Source organism: Echinops telfairi, unplaced genomic scaffold (assembly GCF_000313985.2).
Source record: "Echinops telfairi isolate 266 unplaced genomic scaffold, ASM31398v2 ScPeMD7_9;HRSCAF=40, whole genome shotgun sequence".
In the NCBI taxonomy this organism is placed as follows: Eukaryota; Metazoa; Chordata; class Mammalia; order Afrosoricida; family Tenrecidae; genus Echinops; species Echinops telfairi.
The window spans coordinates 95811263-95830175 of NW_022103906.1; the positions used below are offsets into that span (position 1 = coordinate 95811263).

An 18913-nucleotide genomic window follows, 5' to 3' on the forward strand; every position below is an offset into this window, starting at 1 on the left:
GTGGCCGTCCAGGGAACCAGCCCGGCTGGCTGGCGGCCAGCACTCACCTTGGACGTGATGTGGAAGGACCTGTGTCCGCCGACGGCGATCTGTTTCTTCATCATGCTGAAGCGGTTGAATCTGCAGAGCAGGAGGCCTGCACTGTGTACCCGCAAGTTGAAGTCCACATCGTCACACATGAACCTACTCGGAAACAGAGAAGGGATGGAGGGATGAGCCGGACTGGACATTCCCTCATAAGATACCTACTGTGTGCACCCTCCTGTCCTAGGGGGTGGTGAAGATGGAGTGTGCCCAACCTTTAAAGGTGTGACTCTAAGGAGGGCTTTGAAAGAAGACGAGTAAGAAGGGAGAAATGTTAACAACCCTTGACCAAGTAGAACAATCAAGGCCCAAAGCTTAAACGGAATACAGGCTACCAGCGCTAGGTGCTGAAGGCCGGGCATGAAACTTTATAACCGCTTGTGAGAAGTTTGCTCGTTAAAAGAAAACATCCCCCCCTAAGGAACAGAAATGGGAGTAGCGATACCAGGATAGGGGGACAGGGGGACGAGGGAGATAGGAGGGGAGGAAGGAGGAATTGATCACAAGATCAACACTTAACCACAGGCCCTTCTAGGGGGAGAAGCAACAGAAACTGTTGAGGAAGGGAGACAGCGATATGAAAATAATAATAATTTATAATTTATCCAGGGATCACAAGGGTGAGATGCAGGGGGCAGGGGGAAAGAGGCGCTGCTACCAAGAGCTAAAATATGATGTAAATGTTTAGAAAATAATGATGGCAACATATGTACAAATATGCTTGATACGACTAATGTATGGATTGTTATAAAAGCTATGAGTCCCCAATAAAATGATATTTTAAAAAAACCAAATAAACACAAAGAACAACTTGAAGGGTAAATACAAAATATGATGCAAATTAAAAAAAAAGAAAACACACACCTAGTGAATGGATTATCAGAATATTGTTAAAATACTGGTGTTACCTGAGGCGATTTACAGATTCAATAATCCCTCTGTAAAAATTCCAACAGTCTCAAAACTGATTGTAGGGGTGATTGCACAACCCTTTAAATGGACTCGCTAGGTCAGAGTATTACACTGATACTCAAGACAAATATTATTTGTCTCTAAAGAAATACATAAAAACCATTTTTGGTTTTTTAAAAAATTTCTCAGTTTTTTGGGGAAAAGAAATGGAGTAGCCCGTCTTCAAATAGAGATAAGATTTCAAAGGGCCTGGACTAGCCAAAGTGGCTTTGAAAAAGAGCAGCCAAAGGACACTTGCTGGTTTTAAAACATACTATAGAGCTACAGGAGCCAAAACAGCATGGTGCTGGCACAGTATACAGGCCAATGGAACAGAACTTAATGTTACTGAGCTGTGTGCGTGAAACAGTTAAAATTGGACATTGGTCATTATTTTTGCCACAAGAAAAATTTAAAATCAACAGCCATAAAATTCTTTAAAGGGAAAGTTATTGATCGTATTTTATCGCTGAGAAAATTAGGCCCAGAGACGTTGAACAGCCTGCCTAAATGACAACGCCGGAAAGGGGCAGAATCCGGACTCAGCAGGTCAGTCTGCACTCTCAAAGGTGACCGCTGGGGCTGTGTGGCCTCTGCTTGGCATACACAAACCCAAATCCGCTGGCAAGGGGTCCATTCCAACTCAGGGCCACCCCACGGGCACCCAGAGTAGAGCTGTCTGGGGCTTTGTTGTGACCAGGGGCCCTAGCCCCTAGGGTTGACTATCCATCATATATAGAATGCCTATAATCCAGCATCAAAATGACAACCAATGGGGAATTCACACTGAACTTTTGGACAGTTTTGCTTAGCTGTTTGCACCACTAGGGGTACAGAGATCCTCAGTACACACTCTGGGGTTGAATTATCCGTGAGATATGAGCCCCTCTGTGGCTAGATACATAAAGACCAACGTCAATCCCGGTCTACATGTTATAGACAGATCCATCAACATAGTGATCCACATGCTCTATAGCTGTCCTCAGTGCCCAAAATCCCTCTAAAAAAGCGGCGTCCAGAGAGGGAGCCACAAAAAAACAGCAAGCTGAACAGACAGCACAACACATCCAATAAATAAAGTTAATGTATGAATGGGCGGGTGGAGGTTAACAACATGGTGATGCAACGCGCCCCTCCACAAAACCAGATACCACTGACAGGCAAGAGCAAACCGTATAGAAGCAGGGGCCGGGCCAACGGTGAAAAAGCCACCCGCCAGGCCGAAGGAAGGCCTGCTCCTCCTGGGGGCCCTCCCGTGAGCCAGGCCACCCCTCCCCGACCCACGAGGGCCGCGCTCACCGGTTCCGGTTGTACTGCACGTGCTGGGTCAGGTCCACGTTGAGGATGACGAAGTCGTGCAGGTGGCAGCGGGAGAAGGGCTCGCGCACCTCGCTGCTCCGCGTCTTGCTCGACCACTTCCGCATCCCGATGAGGGCGTAGTGCGTGATGTTGGGGGACCCCTCGATGTGCTGCATGATGCGCTTCAAGGACACGTTCCTCTCCGACCAGGAGAAGTCCCTGCCAAAGGAGCGCGAGACTGACGCCCGCACGACCGGCGGTTCCTGCTGGGGTCAGTGCGGCTCTGCGCGCCACAGGCCTCCTACCAGGGCACTACCAGGGCACCCGCCACGGCCACCGGCCATGCGAGGCCGGGGCAAGCATTTGATGCTCGCCCCTGGTTAGCTCTCCTCACAATCCCCTGCATGAGCATCAATAACCGCACCTGGAAAGGAGGAAAACACTTGGCCCGGTGTTGCTCCGTAGAGCGCATGTGCAGGGGTCTGCGTGACTCCAGGGCCTGTGTCCTCTTCCTCGTGGTACGCCACTCCCACGTCCAGTTTGCCAGGCACAAAGGTACAATGGGGCAAGCGGAGTTTGCCTTCTGTGGCCGTTACCTAATTTTATGCCGCCTTAAAGATTTGTGAAGTTATCGGGGTGGCATCTGACCTGTCAATCAGGTCACACAGCCTGATGGTGCCTGATGGGTGTGTGGCCTTCTCCTTAGGAGGACCCAGGGACCCTCCTTTCTCCATCTCTGACTGGACCTTCCTGCTGGCTGACCCCGAGAGCTGCCACGTCTCTGACACAGGAGCCACACCACTTTGTACCCACCGGCCTGCGGTCTTCCTGCATTCTGCATCTACGTGTGAGTGTGTGAGTCTGAAGAAGGACCTATGGACTAGTATCGGACGTGTGGATGTGCGTTAGACGGAAGTGGGATGTGTTCTTGTTCTATCATTACTTCTTGATATAAAGCTCTCCCATATACACAGATGAGTGTCACTGGATTTGGCTTCCCTGGTCAACCCGGCCTGACACAGCTTTCTATCATGGCATCCAAGTGAGCGAGCAGGGAAGGAGGGCACACCCTATAAAAGCCATCCTGTCTCAACAGGCGGTGTTTGGGGCCGGTGAAAATGGTGAGATGGCCCGTGGTGAAGCCGACACTTGATGGACAAGGAGAAACAGACTGAATGGAGCCGTGACCCAGCTGGGAGTCGGGCCAGGCGGGCCTAAACAAACTGTCCACCTTGTCTGAACCCCAGCTTTCTTTTCCAGAACTGAGGGGCTTAAAATAAACCCTCTGGGGCAACAGCCAGCTCTGACATTCCAGGAAATCAAATACGATGTAAGACAGAAGGCAGAGTCCAGATATCATCTCTCTACTGCCAAGACAGACCTCAGACAACTTCTTGCTCTTAGAAGGGTGACAATACAGAAAAGCCAACGCAAAGCCAGTAAAGCCAGATGGCATGCAAGTGGGCACTCCCAGTTACACCTCTACCAGGAGCCCACTGAACACCGAATCAAATGCAAGCACACACCAAGATCTCAGCGCTCCGAACGGCAGCTCCTGTGTTGAGGGCGGTGGACTCTTACTGAGGCCCGAGGTCGATGGGCAGTCAGACCAAGAGTCACTGTACTGGAGCAGGACGTGGAGAAACAAGTCCTGTAGGGCTGCTAACCATGTTAGTAGTTCAAAGCCACAAGCAGCTCTGAGGGAGAAAGATGAGGTTGTTAAAGATTTACAACCTCGGAAACCCAAAGGGGGTAAATTCTACTCTGTCCAATAGCATTGCTACGGGTCAAACTGGGCTCTTTAGTGGCATGGGTCATGGGGACATTTTCAGATGGAATGAGGAAACAACTAGCCCCTGCCCACAGTGAGACACCATGGGAGAGTTTGAGAGGGGGTCAGGAGGAGAAAACCCACTACCTTCACCACAGGACTAGCAAGTGCCCCCCCCACCACCACCCCAAACTCCCCGCACATGGATGAAGCATACAAAACTCTTAACGCAGCTTTACAAAACCTCTTCAAATACACGTATCCTCTAATGGTTCTCAGGAGAACACGCGAAGTCCACTGCTGCTGGCCCAGTCTGACACCAGGGACTGTGGCGTGGAGCAGAACTGCCCGCTAAGGCTCCCAGGCCATGGATCTCTGTGCAGGCAGGCTGCCCATCTGTCTCTTACAGAGCTACTGGTAGGCGCAGGCTCCAGCCTTCCAGGTGTCAGCTGGGTGCTTGGCCACTGCACCAACAGGATTGCCCAATCACAAATTAATTTTTTTCCACAAAAAATACTATACAAACATTTTTTAAATGCCCAAGTTTAAAAAAAAAAGCATAACACACAAAATCACAGAGACACAGGAAAACTGAAATCACTTGTAGAAAGAACAATATCAAGACGCCAAAGAGAATGAAGCAAATGACCCTCTGCACCCCCCAAAAAACCAAGAGAATCGATCAGCCGTTGAGCTCGACAGAAGAAAGAGTAAATGAGCTAGAAAACAAAATACCTGAACGTACAAGCCTGAAGAGAGAGGAACAAAGAAAACGAACAAACCCTAAGTGAAAACGTGGAATCCAACCGAGAAATCCAATGCTAGAATTCCCCCAAACAGCCCAGAGCACCGCAGTAACAATAGAGACGTAGAAATAATTATCTAAGAGATAAGCAGAGAAGATTTCCCAGACCCGAACAAAGATCCAAGCCTGCAAATTCAGGAAGCTGCATGAACTCCCCTTAGAATAAACACAAAGATGTCAAGTGTGCGCCCTATCTTAATAAATTCTTGCAAACCAAAGACAAATGCAGAATTCTGAAAGCAACAAGTGAAAAATGCAATAAAAATACGAAGAGTTTTTTAAAAAAGAATCAATGTGGATTTCTCTCCAGGAACAGTAGAGTCCCAAAGAAAATGGTACAATAAATATGTAATAATGAATAAAAACAATCAAGAATTCTTTACTCTGTTAAGCTGCCATTCAAAAACATGGGGAGATCATGGTGTACCCAAACAGAAGCTCTGAAAACCTGCCCCAACCAGCCAAGTTTTGCAAGTATTACTCAAGTATTTCAAATAAAAAATAAATCCTCCTCTCTGTACACCGGAAATAAATTCTAAAATAACAAGAGAACAAGATTGCCAGAAAGGGCAGCATGAGTATCATGGGTTGAATGTTGTTATCCCTCAGAAAAAGTGCCAACTGGCTAGGCTAGGATTCTCTGTATTATACAATTATCTGCCATTTTGTGATCCGATGTAATTATCCTATGTGTTTTAAAGCCTAACCTCTCTGAAATGAATGAGTCAATATCTTTTGCGATTAAAAAAGAAATTAAAGAAATGCAGCAATCAGAAGAGCCAGACTGCCTTTCAGAAGGACCAGGGGCAGAGCAGTTCCTTAAGCTCTGGGTCCCTGAGGGCCGGGGCTGGGTGGTGGAAGTCACCCATCCCCGCCCGTCTTACCTGCTTCTTTCCCCGCCATAGTCAACATCCACCATGTTCCACATCACACAGGAGTCGTCCGAAATCACGATGAAGGGCCAGATGTCCTGAGGCTTGATGCCCAGCTCCCCCTGCCGGCTGCGCTCCAGCTCCAGGTTATGAGAGGAAAGCTCCTTGATTAGGAAGTGGGCGGCACCTGCAAGGGTCAACACGCCCCACCTCCCAGGGTCAGCTCTGTCCTACCACGGATGGCTGGCCGTGGACTTGGGGGAGAAAATTACGGGGAGCAACAGACTCCTGCCCAGTTGGTACACCCATTTTTTGTTTAGATCCTCTCCCCACCCCACCCCCTTACAACTGAGATGATGAATTACACCAATCATCAAAAATCGGAGAAGACCATTCGTTAAGAAGCAAACAAACAACTGAGCTAACAGGCATTTTACTGAGCAGAGCAAGGTATTTGGGGGAACACCTACCAACGCCGGCAGTGTTGAAGATGCTGGGGAGCACCAGCATGATGTGGTTGGGCCAGTATTTCTTATAAATGGCCATCTCGTACTCCTTGACAACCAGCACGTGCAAGTGACTGGCGCCGTCCATGGCGTGGTACAGATTAAAGAGCCCGTGTTCATGCCGGCCAGTTGTGGGTGTGAACGTTGGGCTTTTTATATATTCGTGACCCTGTGAAAGTACAGGAACAATGGGAGAGAGGGTTTGTCAAAATCCGCTCGTTATTCCCCTTCCCTTTGACGTGTGATTTCACAGCTCCTTCCACCAAAAGAGGGAGTCTATCCCACCCTCTGTGAATCTGGGTTAGCCTTGTGCCCTGCTTTTCACCAAGAAAACGCAGCCGAAAGGATGGACCAGCTGAGGGTGTGCACATTGCACTCTCTCCGAGCCCTCTTTAGTCTCCACAAGAGGATGAGAGATCACGTCGAGTGGGCGGAGATGAGCCGTCCCCATTGAGTGTCGAGGCCACTCTAGGCCAGCCAGCCCCCAGGGGATCCGCTGGCAACCACAGACGCGGGAGTAGGCACAGCCAAGGTCTGCAGAACCCTGGATCAGAACCTATCCAAGTCTGCTGACCCACAGAACCCTAAGCTGAGCAAATGTTTGTTTAGGAATGGTTAGGCACGCAGTGAAATCAAACTGGCATCTCTCTTCTTACCACATTCATGGTCCTCTCATAGCAGGGCCTACCATGGGGGCTCTGAGTACACGTGCTGTCCCAGGTTGACTTAAATCCTCCAGATACCCACTGTGAACATACGGCATCTCCCAAACATCGACCCACACAGGCAAGCCATTCCAGGCTTTCTGTAAACACTGTTTTGTTTAGTGCTTTCCTTGACAATAGGTTCCCCTGGCAGAGCTAGGTCTCTCTCACTCTGAATTCCTCCGAGCATCTCCTACAAAACTATGCACATAGCTGGGCCTCAGAACCAAGTCGGATCAGATGGCTGGGAGGGCCAGTGGATGGACAAATCCTCCCTTAAATGACAATCCATAAGCTTTCCCCTTAATGCCACCCCCGACCCTTGCAGGGTAGGAGACCCTTGTAAGAGAGGTCTCTTTGGTACTTGACAAATATGTACAAATATGCTTGATACAATTGAAGTATGGATTGTCATAACAGCTGTAAGAGACCCCAATAAAATAATCCTTTTTTAAAAAAAATTCGAATAAACAAAAACTAAATGGAAACAAAAGATTGAGGGATTTATCTTTTAGGATTTAAGCTGAAATAGCTATAGGTGGGATGTTAAGTCATCTGGGATATACTTCAAAACAGCAGAGGAAGAAGAAAAAGGAGAGGGAGAGACAGAGGGAGAGGGAAGCACAAGTGGCTATGGGTTGGTAATGGCTGACCCCAGGAGTGTGGAGGCTCATGACCACACTGTTTACTGTGGGTGCTTAACGCTGTCCACCGCAAAGGGCACATGAGACATGAGGAGCACAGGGAGGGCGTCATTACCCACGAGCAGCTTGGGAGAGTTCCCTTCCAGTGACTGAGCCGGTGCCTGACGTTGGTAACCCCACCCAGTGCGGACAACAAGCTTCAGCAAGGACTTTCATGGCTCAGGTGTACAGAGACGGAAACAGGGGTCTCCGAGATCCTGAGACCACACGGCAGGCACCACCAAACGCAACACGTAAACGATAGAGCCTTCTCCACGTTCATTCGCGTCTCAGTTTCCCCACTCCACTCGCCTCTGAGCAGGTGAGTCTTTGCTCACCAGGAAGTCCATCTACTGTCTCCAAGTCCCCAGCCCCACGACCACGTGAACCCTCTTTGACTGGACGCAGGGGAGCGCGCAGCCACTACCTTGTCTGTGACGAGGGGCAGGCGCATGCTCTCCAGCTGGCCTCCTGGTTGGCTGAAGACGAAGTGGTGCTCCTTAGATTTGGGGATGATGAAGTGGAGTTGGATTTCTTCTCCTAGCATGGAGTAAGAGAAGGCAAAGGCGTGCAGGGTGGACTCGTAGAGCTGAGGTCCGAGGGGGAAAGGACAGAGCTTACCATCAGAAGTCCAGCTGTTTCCCAGAAGAACCCAGGTCCATTATTGGCCAGGACCACACAGCTCAGGCCCACAAGAGAAACTCATAGGCCAACCATGTAACCACCTCACGCCGGGCTCCTGAGCAAGGATAGGCCAGGTGCACACAGACTGAGCTAAGCCTGCTCCTCTCCTTCATGCTCACAATACTTTACCCAGTTATGTCTCCTCGGGCACCAGCCCTTTCTAAACTCTGGGCTTGACAGCAAGGCCATTTGTGTTACATCTCTCACCATACTTCTAAGACATAAATATAAATGAAATAATTCTTCCTGTCTGGATCATGGACATTGCATAATAGCAATATTACTCATAATAACAATTGCATATACGGGTATATTTCTGTTACGCTATGTGGCAAACACCCTTCTCTCTGCTTTGTATTTTCGTTAATTTGGAATTCACAATAATCCTAGGAAGCAGGTACTATTCTCCTCCCTATTTTATGGGCTTGGAACCGGAAGTAAGGTCTAGTCTCATCTCTAACCACTTCCTCCAACCCTCCCAGGCCTGGGCCTGCACTCCACCCACCCTCTCTCCATAAAGCTCTAGCTGGGCGCCTGCCACTCCCTGGCACAACCTCCCAGCCCAGCTTTCCTACCAGTGCATGTACATCGCGCAGGCTTGGCTCAGGAAGCAGCATAAGGAGCCTTCGCCAACCTCCACGCCTCTTACCTGTCAGAACCTTTCCTTGGGTTAGCTCACTGCTAGTACAGGTGGCTTCCAAAAGTTCACTGAAAATGCAGTGATCTTTGGATTCCATTTGTCCATAAACCCTTTGAAGCCCCCTCGTGGGTGCTGGGCATCCCTGGGTGTCCACGTGGGCACACCAGCTTCATGTTCCCACTGCGGCTCTATAAGGACTGTGCCATCCTTTGTGGGCCGAGAAGAGAACTTGGTTTCAATTCACCACACCGCCGGGGTGCCTATTGTCCTAGCATCACCATTTCTCATGCCCTGGATACTCCGCGTCTCCCTCTTTGTGAGGTGCTGCCTTGACTCTTCACGCTTCTCCCCTCTCCTCTCACCCAAGAGAGCGTCCTCATCCATACAATGGGGATACTATGACTGCCTCACAGATGCGGGTGTGTGTGAAATGAGTAACAACAGAATGCGAGGCTCTCCTCACCTGTGCACCATCAGTGGGTTACAGGTGTGACTTAAACACAGCCCTCAGTGGACAGCCGGAGCCCTGGCTCAGTAGCCCCCAGTAACCTTATCACCCGTCTAGGAGAAAGGACGCTTTCTATCGCACAAAAATGTTGGGAGCACCGACATATACAAGCACCTGGCGTTGCCTGGCACATCGTAGGTGCTCAGAAAGTGCCCGTGTCTCTCCTGATCACCACAACAGCGAGGCCTCAGCCACATTGCTTTTCTTGCCTGCTTGACACTGCTCTAAGATTCTGCCGACGCGGACGCATCTCCTTCCCTAGACAGGGAGCCTTGAATGTGCAGCTGAAGCGGATTCATCTCTGTGGCCCAGGCACTGGGACGCTGGCACTCTGTGCACCGTCCACGGAGTGGAGTGAGTTTGGGAAATCGCTAGGACATCCAGAAGCTTCGGGACGTATGCAGTCAGTTCACTGAGAAGTATGTCACTCCAGAAGGGCATGCGGTCATCTCATAAAGGACTAAAGGGAACCACGGCTCAGAGCAGAAGAGGAAGGGCCACGAGAACTTTCCATCCCCCCACGCTGGAAGGGGAGCACGCACGTGGGAGCACGCGCGTGAGACGCGCCGAGAGCCGCTGGAGGTGCCCTGGACGCGGGGCTCCGTGCCGGTGGCCTACCTGGTAGCGCGGGTGGAAGCCCATGTACTGATGACACTGCTCACAGTGGTGGTACGTGTTATAGGCTGCGTACTTGGACAGTCTCATGCGCGCTGTCTGGCACCGCACGTAAGGGTCCTCGGACTTCCTGGCCATCCCTCTGTCTGCACAGAATGTTCCAGCCGTGTTAAGAGAGGCAATGTGCAAAGCCACTCTCTCAAGCTCTGTCTACTGAAACCGAAGCTAATGAAATGCTCAAACAAAAAAAGTCACTACGTGGGTTTTGTGTGGTCAAATAGGACTGACTAACCAAACCTGAGGCCCGGGGTCACCCAGTTGGTCAAAGAAGACACTGAGTCGCAGTATGGTAAGTTCATAAGGAGACTGCTCAGCCAGCAACACACAGCATCTCAGCTGGGGAGCTACGACCGGAGCCGGCATTAGAGGGCCTGGTACACAGCATGCCGACTTCATTTCTAAATGCAAGCGAACGGCTGCCATTTTCAAAATGACTTAGCGGCGTTAAAACTTTCAACACTGCCCCGTCTTAGAGCAGTGAAGTAAAAGTGGTCGGTTTGAAATGGAGACCAGCAAGTATTGATGTCACGTCGCATCGACCCAACGTTCCTATCAATGATTACCATCCCAGTGGCCACCAGTAACTGATGCCTGCTGATGGTGGCCCTGAAGACACTGCAGGATTAGAAACACCAGTGGTCCCTGAGGAAGCGGGAACATGAGAAGTCCGAGAGAGAGTGAGAGAGAGACAGAGAGGGAGAGAGCATGTGTCAATTTTTGAGGGCAATTCCAAATTCATAAGCAAACACGGCCTTCATCTTCTGCTAACCGGAGCCTTGGCGGTGGTTCTGACAAATGATTGGGAGAGCCTTCCTAGCTTCCACGAGGATCTCTTCCTTGTACTGTGAACTGTCCATCTCAGCTCTGTACTGGCCCTTGCTGGTTAATCCACCACCAGCAGATAAAAATCTATCCCTGGAAAAACTCAACTCATCCCTTTAAGAGGGCACTCCCATGCACTCTGGGAAGAGGCAAGGCAAGAAACGTAAAAGTCTGACCTTCGTTCTTTATGCTCCGATGATGCGAACAAATCAGACTGGCATCCTCGTACTTTGGGTCGTGAACGATGTAGTCAAAGGGCATCTTCTTGAACAGCTCCAGGTCAGGCCAGGGGTCACTGAGCTGGAGATAATGCCAGTCTGATTCTTCTTTGAGGTCTACAAGATAGATCGAAACACAGACACAGGACAAATAGGAAGCGAGAGGGATGTGTTTGAAAGGTGCACAGGACTGTGCTTGGGGTGGCACTGCTGGTGCGTCCACGGCTGACTCCGAACCCCCTTGCCCCCTGATGGCTGCTGGACCTTGCCCCGTGCTCCACAGGCAAGAAGGGGCATTCGGGGCTATCTCCATCAGGAGGAGTAGGCTCACACTCCAATTTTATGGGAATAGGCTTGCTCCTCTGTTCCCTCAGGCGAACTTCAACTCCGTGCAGAGGACTCTCTAGTCTGGCCTTAACATGTGCTCTGCACACTCCTCTAACCCTGACACCCAAGCACCTCTGGGTCTCACTGGAACCACATACATTTCCCTTCTTGCCTCTACAGATCTAAGGGGCACCGGCCACGCTACCAGCTCACATTCAGTCCACCTCTCAAAAGCCTCTTCTGAGTGGGCAAGCCCAGTCAAGTCTTCCTTTCCGAGCTGCAGCAATAACATGCAGGGGCCAAGCCACATTGTCACATTGGCCATGAGTCATCTTAGCAGTCTGATTAGTACGGTCTACGATGCTGAATCAATATTGGTTGGTAAATAAAAACTTTTAGAAATCCAGTTGGTCCAACTCAATAAATTAGGCAATATATCGATTGGTTGTGTGTCTGTGTATGTACACAGATTATATATTGAACCTACGATATAATACACAAAGAAAGGTCTGACCGTCGACTTCCAACACCCAGTCAACGAAAGGAGGAAGGGGAGCGGGAAATGGGCAGGAATGAGAACGGGTGACTGACGGCACCTCGCGGAGCCAGCGCTGGATGAGCTGAATCGCGTGTGCGGATTGTTCGCCATGGAACTAATGAGGTGTGCTGGAAACCCTCTCCCAGTGCACAATAAAGAGTTATCCCAAAGGTTGATCAATGACCACCCCGGGGATCCCAGATCGGCTCTTCAACTGATGGTGGAGATGGTGAGGGACTGGGCAGCGCTCGTTTTACTGAGCACGGGCTTGCGGGGAGTCCGGGTTGACTACAGCTGCTGTCACCAACAACAGACTGTATCCCCGAGTAGCATCCCTGTTTACAGAACGAGAGAGGACTGTTTACAGGCAGTCTTTGGGGAAAGAACGCCCAACTTTGGACAAACTCTTCCTTCCCCTTCGTGCGGATTCAAGCAGCTCTGTCAGGGTTGATGAAGTGAAACGGGTAGCGACTGGGATTTTTACAGTGGGGCCGACTCACCATGAAAACTGCGACAGGAAAAGTCACAGGGCAAGGCCCCAGGGGGGACATCCAGAAGAGACCCCGTGAGCCCTGTCAGGAGCCTGCTGCTTGAGACCCCGTGGTTGGGAGAACCATGAAAAGCCATGTAGGTTCAGAGTGGTGCAGCCATCTTAGAATCCCTGCCTTAGCGCTTTGTGAACTTGCCCTCAGTTTGAAATGATTGAGCCAACGGACTCTTCATCAGCATCACCTTCATGTGCTGCACAGGCAGTTTTAAATCCCTGTAAAGGCCTGGAGCTTTTTCTTGCAGTAAAGTAAGGCTCGATGGGAGCCAGGTGCACCTGCCCCAACTGGCCTACGGATTCCCAAAGACAGCTGGGAACGGATTGTTCATCACCCGGGAACTGCTTGTGCTGTGTGCTTCCTAGGGGCTCATTACTCCCTGTGGGTAACACCACTTTCTCTTCATAACACCCCGCCAAACAGGAATGAGCCCGTGTTACAAAAGACAGACGGTATCAACGAGGTGATCAGGCCGTATTTAACAGAACGGGCTCTGGAGGTAACAAACCGGGTTTAAAGGCTGCCTTAACCATTGTGATCAAGGAGCCGATAGCTCAAGGGACCTGCCAGCTTTCCGCTCAAAACCATTCCAAATGGGCAGAGGGTTAGAGCTTGGGTGGAGAGCCTACACTACTTTCCTTCGAAGGAAAGACCAGAGGCTGGAGGAACTTCCTTGGCTCCAAATTCTAGATTCTCCAAGGGAATACACAAGGGCGGGCAGGAGGGCTTAGAGAAGTGCTGTTGACTGAAGTGCTTGCTCAGCATTTGTATTCTTCTATCTGTATTACTATGATTTTATCCTTACCACTTTACTTTGTTTCTGTTTTTTATTGCTTCTGTTGGGTTTTCCAGTTTGTGAGGCACAGAAAGAGTAGATGCATAAAGCCTGGGGCAAAGGGTTTATAGGGGAGGTAGGGGTGTGGGGGTGAGAGATAGGGAGGGTGAGGGGGCTGGGGGAGCAAACAATGTATGCAGGAGTAGGGGCGGGAACAGTAGAACGGAATGTAATGACACAATTTTAAAAGCGATTTAACCATGAAACAGAGAAAAGAACATGTTCTAGAATTGATTGTGGCAATGACTATACAATTCTTCTCGATATGACTGAACTATCCAATTTATGAGATGTGGATCATGTGCCAATAAAACTGTGAGAAAAAAAAGCGGTATTCAGCTCTGGTGGCACAGCGGGTTATGCACTAGCTGCGGTTCAAAACCCCCAGCCAGCCACTCCGCTGGAGAAAGCGGGAGATGTCTACGCCCCGTACAGTCAGATTCGCCAAAGTCCACAGGGGAGTTCTACTCTGGCCCGTGGGGCCTCAGGAGTCGGAAAGAACTGATGGCAGAGAGCACAGAATGAGAAGACTCACTTCTCGGAAGCATGCTGCCATTCAGACACAGTGCAGCTTCCCGACGCCCCTGCTCCAGTCTACAGACAGGACAGCTAACTACATTCCCATTCTCAAGCTTCATTTGCCCCCGGAGGGTCCCATGAAGAAGAAGTGGAGGGAGTGTCGCACCATCAGAGCAAAACACGTCTCCTTGATCGGGCTGGATTCTGTCCTTGAACAAGCAGAAAATGGTTTCCTCATTTATCACCTATGTTTGTTTAGCCCGAAGATACTGCTGTGGGCTCACTTGCACGGGCAGGAAGGAAATAAATTCCAAAGCGGCAGAAGCCCCTTCTGATGGATCATTCCACTTTCTGGAAGCATCCATCAGAACCTGTTTAATTCTAGCTCCACCGCCTCCCAGCAGAGCTCCTGAACATGCTCCTTATCGGGAAAACACCTGACTTATGGCATGGCATGAGAGAATAAATGTGGTACTTTGTGGAAAGCATCTAGCACATATGGAAGACACTCCCACGAAGCGTTTGTTGTTGTTTTAATATTAGTACTATGGCTGCTAGTCTCATATTGAGCCACATGATTGAAGCCCTGGGGATGATTCGGATCATTAATCTACTAAGAATTCCTTCTGGGTAAGGAAAGATGAAGCCGTTTCTGTGACTCGATTGGCTACTGATGATCCCGAATGGATAACTTACTGATATTGATTTCTTCTTCATCGTAAACATCTACTTCAGTCAACCGAATGAGCATTCTGGACAAAATACTGAGGAACTGCAGGTAGGCACCCGTCTTCCCAATCTGTAGGGAAATTCAAAGAAGAACCAAGGGTTAACTAACGAGCCCTTGTCCACATGCCAGGCACTCTCTGAAAGACGTGGCACGAGCCTCAGGTGCTCCCCAACATTTACAGATCTCCTTAGGCTACAACAAGCACCCAGAGACATCTGAAGGAAAGGGGGTGTCCTAAAGAAAACACGACACGCTAACAGCACTCTCCCCTGAGCCTGCCTGCTTAAAAAATCGCTGCAGATGGGGCTCCTGATCCTAGCCAGCCAAGTGGTCAGAGCTGTTCATACAGGGCTTTATCATTAGTTTAAAAAAAGTTGCTTTTAAAAACATGACTGTATAATGTGCAATGTAACAATATCAAAAAGGAGTCTTAACACGAGTGCAAAATCATTACTGTTGTAATAATTGATATGGGTGTCGTTAGGAGAACAACATTATTATGTTAGAAAAAACATGCAACAAATCAATTCTCTCCTCCAGCAGTATGCTGACAGGGAGCTGGCCAGAGGTTCAGAACGGATTCAGAGAGGACGTGGACCAAGGGCTCTCACTGCTGTTGTCAGATGGATGTTGGCTCGGAGCAGAGACTACCAGAAAGATGTTTACTTGGGTCCGATGACTATGAAAACGGGAACTACTCAATGAAAGGTGGACACTGAGTCAGGAAGACTGAAGAATCCATGTGTTTGCAGCGTGAAGCTGGAGACTGTTGAAAGGACAGAGAAGTCGGTCTTAGAAGCAGTGTGAACAGAGTGCTCCTTAGAAGCAAGGATGGAGAGACCAGTCCCCGGAGAAGGACAACATCAAGCTTTGTAAAGCAGAGGGGCAGCAAAGGAGAGGAAGACCCTCAAGAAGATGGACTGACAGACGCCGTGGCTGCAGCCATGGGCTCAGGCGTAGGAGCAAAGTTGAGGATGAGCAGTGCTTCTTTCTGCTGGGCACAGGCCGCTCTGGCCTGTAACTGACCCCACAGCGACCTAACAAAAGCTTAGGGAGAGAAGGAAAATTACTTTTTTTTCCCCCTTTATCCCAGCGTCCCTAAGTCCCTCAGCCCAGTACCAGGCTAGTGCACTGACTGAACTGTTAGCCTTAGCTTGGATTACCTTTGGTTCAAGAGGTGCCTATGGACTAGTCTGGGACCCTCCCTCCCACCTCTGAGAACATTATTCTAGGGATGTGTTTTCAAGTTGGTGGTCCAATAGCTGGTTCAAGGGGAGAAGTCAACAACGTTAATGAAAATCTAACTTTAAAAGGGGAAGATATAAAGACCCAACCAGGGAAGCCAAAGAGAATGGAAATGCCACACTAAAGAGAGAGCTTACAGAGTTCAGGAAAAGGTTTCCCCAGGGACTTACTGAAGGCTTGCAGTCAGACCAGATAGGACCTGCAGACACCCCTCGGAGGACAGAGAAAGCTGCCCAGTCGGTGGGCAGCCACCCTATGGGAAAGGCAGAGAGAGCGAGCCAGGGGAGAGGGTCCCTAACCCAGGAGTGGACCCTGTGTGTGCGGGCAGGGAGGCTGGCAGCGCCGGCAGTGGACACACCTGAGGGGGCCCGCTGAGCAGCAGCCTGCGGGGGTGGAAGCTGTCCATGCGGTTCTCGGAGCGGTTGCTGTAGTCCATGTGGCTGGGCCGGGGCACCGTCCACTGGCGGTAGTAGAGAGACTGCTCAGTGGATGTCATCATCTTGCTCAGCAGCGGGCGGAAGGAGCTGGCCCACATGACCGAGTGGGCGGGCAGGAGCGAGGCGGCCTTGGGCAGGCTGCTGCTGTCCGGGGCCATGACCAGGTCGTACACCAGCTTGGGCAGGAAGATGACGGGCGGCTGCCGGCGGGCCCTGGCAAGGGAGCACTGCGCAGTGTGCAGGAGGCACGTGGGCACTGCCGCGGACGAGCAGGAGCCGGAGGACGAGGAGAGCTGGGAGGACGACACGTGCACACGCCGCTGGCCGGCCTGGGGGCCCGAGTCAGGCTGCGGGGCCAACCCGGGGCTGTGCCCGCTGAGGGCAGAATGAGAGCCTGGACTTGCCCGGCGCCTTGGTTTATCCCCGGGGCCTGGGGCTTCTTCGGACGGGCCACAGGGCTGTGGCGATCTGGCCTGCTCGCCCTGGGCCGGTGCCATCGGCTGGACAGAGGGCTCCCCACACCACGCTGTGCCTGCGGAGAGATGCACCTGGTCAGCCATGCCCCAGAGCCCCAAGAATCACCGGGCACACACGCACAGGCTACGCCGTGCTCTGCAGCACCCGTTACCCATACATGTCCTTGACTGGCAATTGTTCATGAACTTCCATCCCTGGAACGCGGTAAAAAGCCAAGGGAAGAGCTAGGGCTTCTCAGCTGGGATGGCGTGGTCCCAGGACATCCTAGGGCCCTCACCGCCTCAAGGTCTCTTCCCTGTCCACTCTGGCTTTCCGACCCTCATGCCCCTGGACGTGTGGTGCCCTGAGACCCCCTCCTCCTTGCTCACCTCGGGAGAATACATTCCCCCGTGCTCCAGTACAAATGCGCTGGGGGGGGGGGGCACCCACAAGACACAGTGGACTGTAACAGTGTCCCCGTTCAAGGCAGTCCCCGGTGTCCAATACCTGGCTTCCATACCACCCTTTGTTAGTGATCCAACCTCTGTACCATCTGCTATTTTACAAACGTGAGGTGCTCACAACGGTGCATAGTCACAAATGGGAGCTCCTTGGCCACACACATCAAAGCATCATTATTACGCTTGCCGTAGTTCTGCGAACGGTGTTTTGAATGCATCTGGAAGTATGCCACGTTTTTGTTGTTTTAATGCACGGAAAGGTCCCGTATATCCTCGACTATAAACTGACCTGAAGATCAGCCAAGGCTCCTAATTTTACCACAAAAACTGCATGAAAAACATGCTGGAAAAACTCGGCTTATCCACGAGTAAATGCGGTACGCTGTTTATGATCGACGAAGACAAGCACTGGACTAGCTGCCAGGAGAGACGGACCGCACCGTTCTGACTCACAGCAAACGCTGAGGCAAGGGCAGACTTGCTCAGCAGACAGGGGCTGCTGGCATTTACTTCAGTCTCTGACTGGCGCTAGTGCTCCCAGCTGTTCGAATCCACTCAGGGATACCTCAGAAAAAAGACCTGCCTGGGACCCACTTCTATTGACAGTCACTGATGCTCGAGGGAGCCAACTCAATAAAAGCCGTGTGGACCGTCAGTCCTCCGCTCGATGAAACCTTCTGGGACCACCCGTTACCTCACCGCTAGCCTGCTCTACCTGAGCAAGATGATTACTCCCTGAACGCATCACCAACACGCTGTGCGAACCTGTGAGTATGAGAAATAAAGGAAGACCTACTGCCTCGTGAGTCTCACGAGGCCAATGACCAATGAGGGCAGGGCCCACCCTTAACTGACCTTCCCATGTCCGGACTCACAGATTCTCTGTCCTTGTCTGCAGATGGAAAGCCAGGCAGTGTTACTTTATCTATGTTGGAGCACCTGGTCACGGAGACCAGAGGATCCCCCTGAGGCTGCAGGCTTTTTAATTCACATCCCCTGCTCCCATCGCCAAATGGAAATTTCTGGTGTTCAGGACACATGTGAACATGTGTTGTCTTTTGCCGCCCCTCCAGAAAAATCTGCCGTGTCCGGTTCTCATCCTCAGACTTGATAAGAACAGCCCCACCCCCACCCCCAGCGCCTCTCCTGCAGGGGTGCAGTGGGTGGGTGATCAGCCTTTCCACCGGCTCGTTCCCCGCCTGCAGCCCAGGCCACGGCAAGAGGCACCGGCCCCTCTCTGCTCCTGAGACACGGCACCACCGAGCCTTCCTGTCTTGCCCAGAGTGCCCGTGTTCTCTGATGCCAATCAACAAACACTCTGACTGCACATTCTCAGACGCCCACCGAGAAGAGCTTCTCTTTCCCGTCCGCAGCCCTGGAAACACGCCCTTTCCTTCTCCTGCAAACCCGCAGGCGCGCCCTTCCCCTGGGGACAGACTCACCCGAGGCTCTCGAGGAAAGAGAGGAGGCAGCGGAGTCGTGGGAGCAAGACCTTTCCCGCTTCACGGGGCCCCTCTTCTCGGAGGCGGAGCCTGTTCCGAAACAAACGTGACGCACCACCGCACTGACACGGGAGGCTGGCACGTAGAGCGCACCCC

The 18913-nt window shown here is 51.2% G+C and overlaps 1 protein-coding gene across 3 annotated transcripts in view; it reads right to left on the reverse strand.

Moving 5' to 3' along the window:
- GREB1 (growth regulating estrogen receptor binding 1) overlaps nt 1-18913 on the reverse strand; it is a 92332-nt gene that overhangs the window by 7521 nt on the left and 65898 nt on the right. For 2 of the 3 annotated variants that reach the window (XM_004696039.2, XM_045286648.1), the window contains exons 21-30: nt 18758-18847; nt 16320-16930; nt 14683-14785; nt 11181-11339; nt 10126-10268; nt 8103-8264; nt 6253-6457; nt 5795-5969; nt 2335-2553; nt 48-183 (exon numbers count right to left, since the gene is read on the reverse strand). In XM_004696039.2, the coding sequence (XP_004696096.1) occupies nt 48-183; nt 2335-2553; nt 5795-5969; nt 6253-6457; nt 8103-8264; nt 10126-10268; nt 11181-11339; nt 14683-14785; nt 16320-16930; nt 18758-18847 (2003 nt within the window). Of the gene's footprint in view, nt 1-47; nt 184-2334; nt 2554-5794; nt 5970-6252; nt 6458-8102; nt 8265-10125; nt 10269-11180; nt 11340-14682; nt 14786-16319; nt 16931-18757; nt 18848-18913 lie in introns of those variants that run through there. The other variant, XM_045286649.1, reaches the window with a different exon arrangement.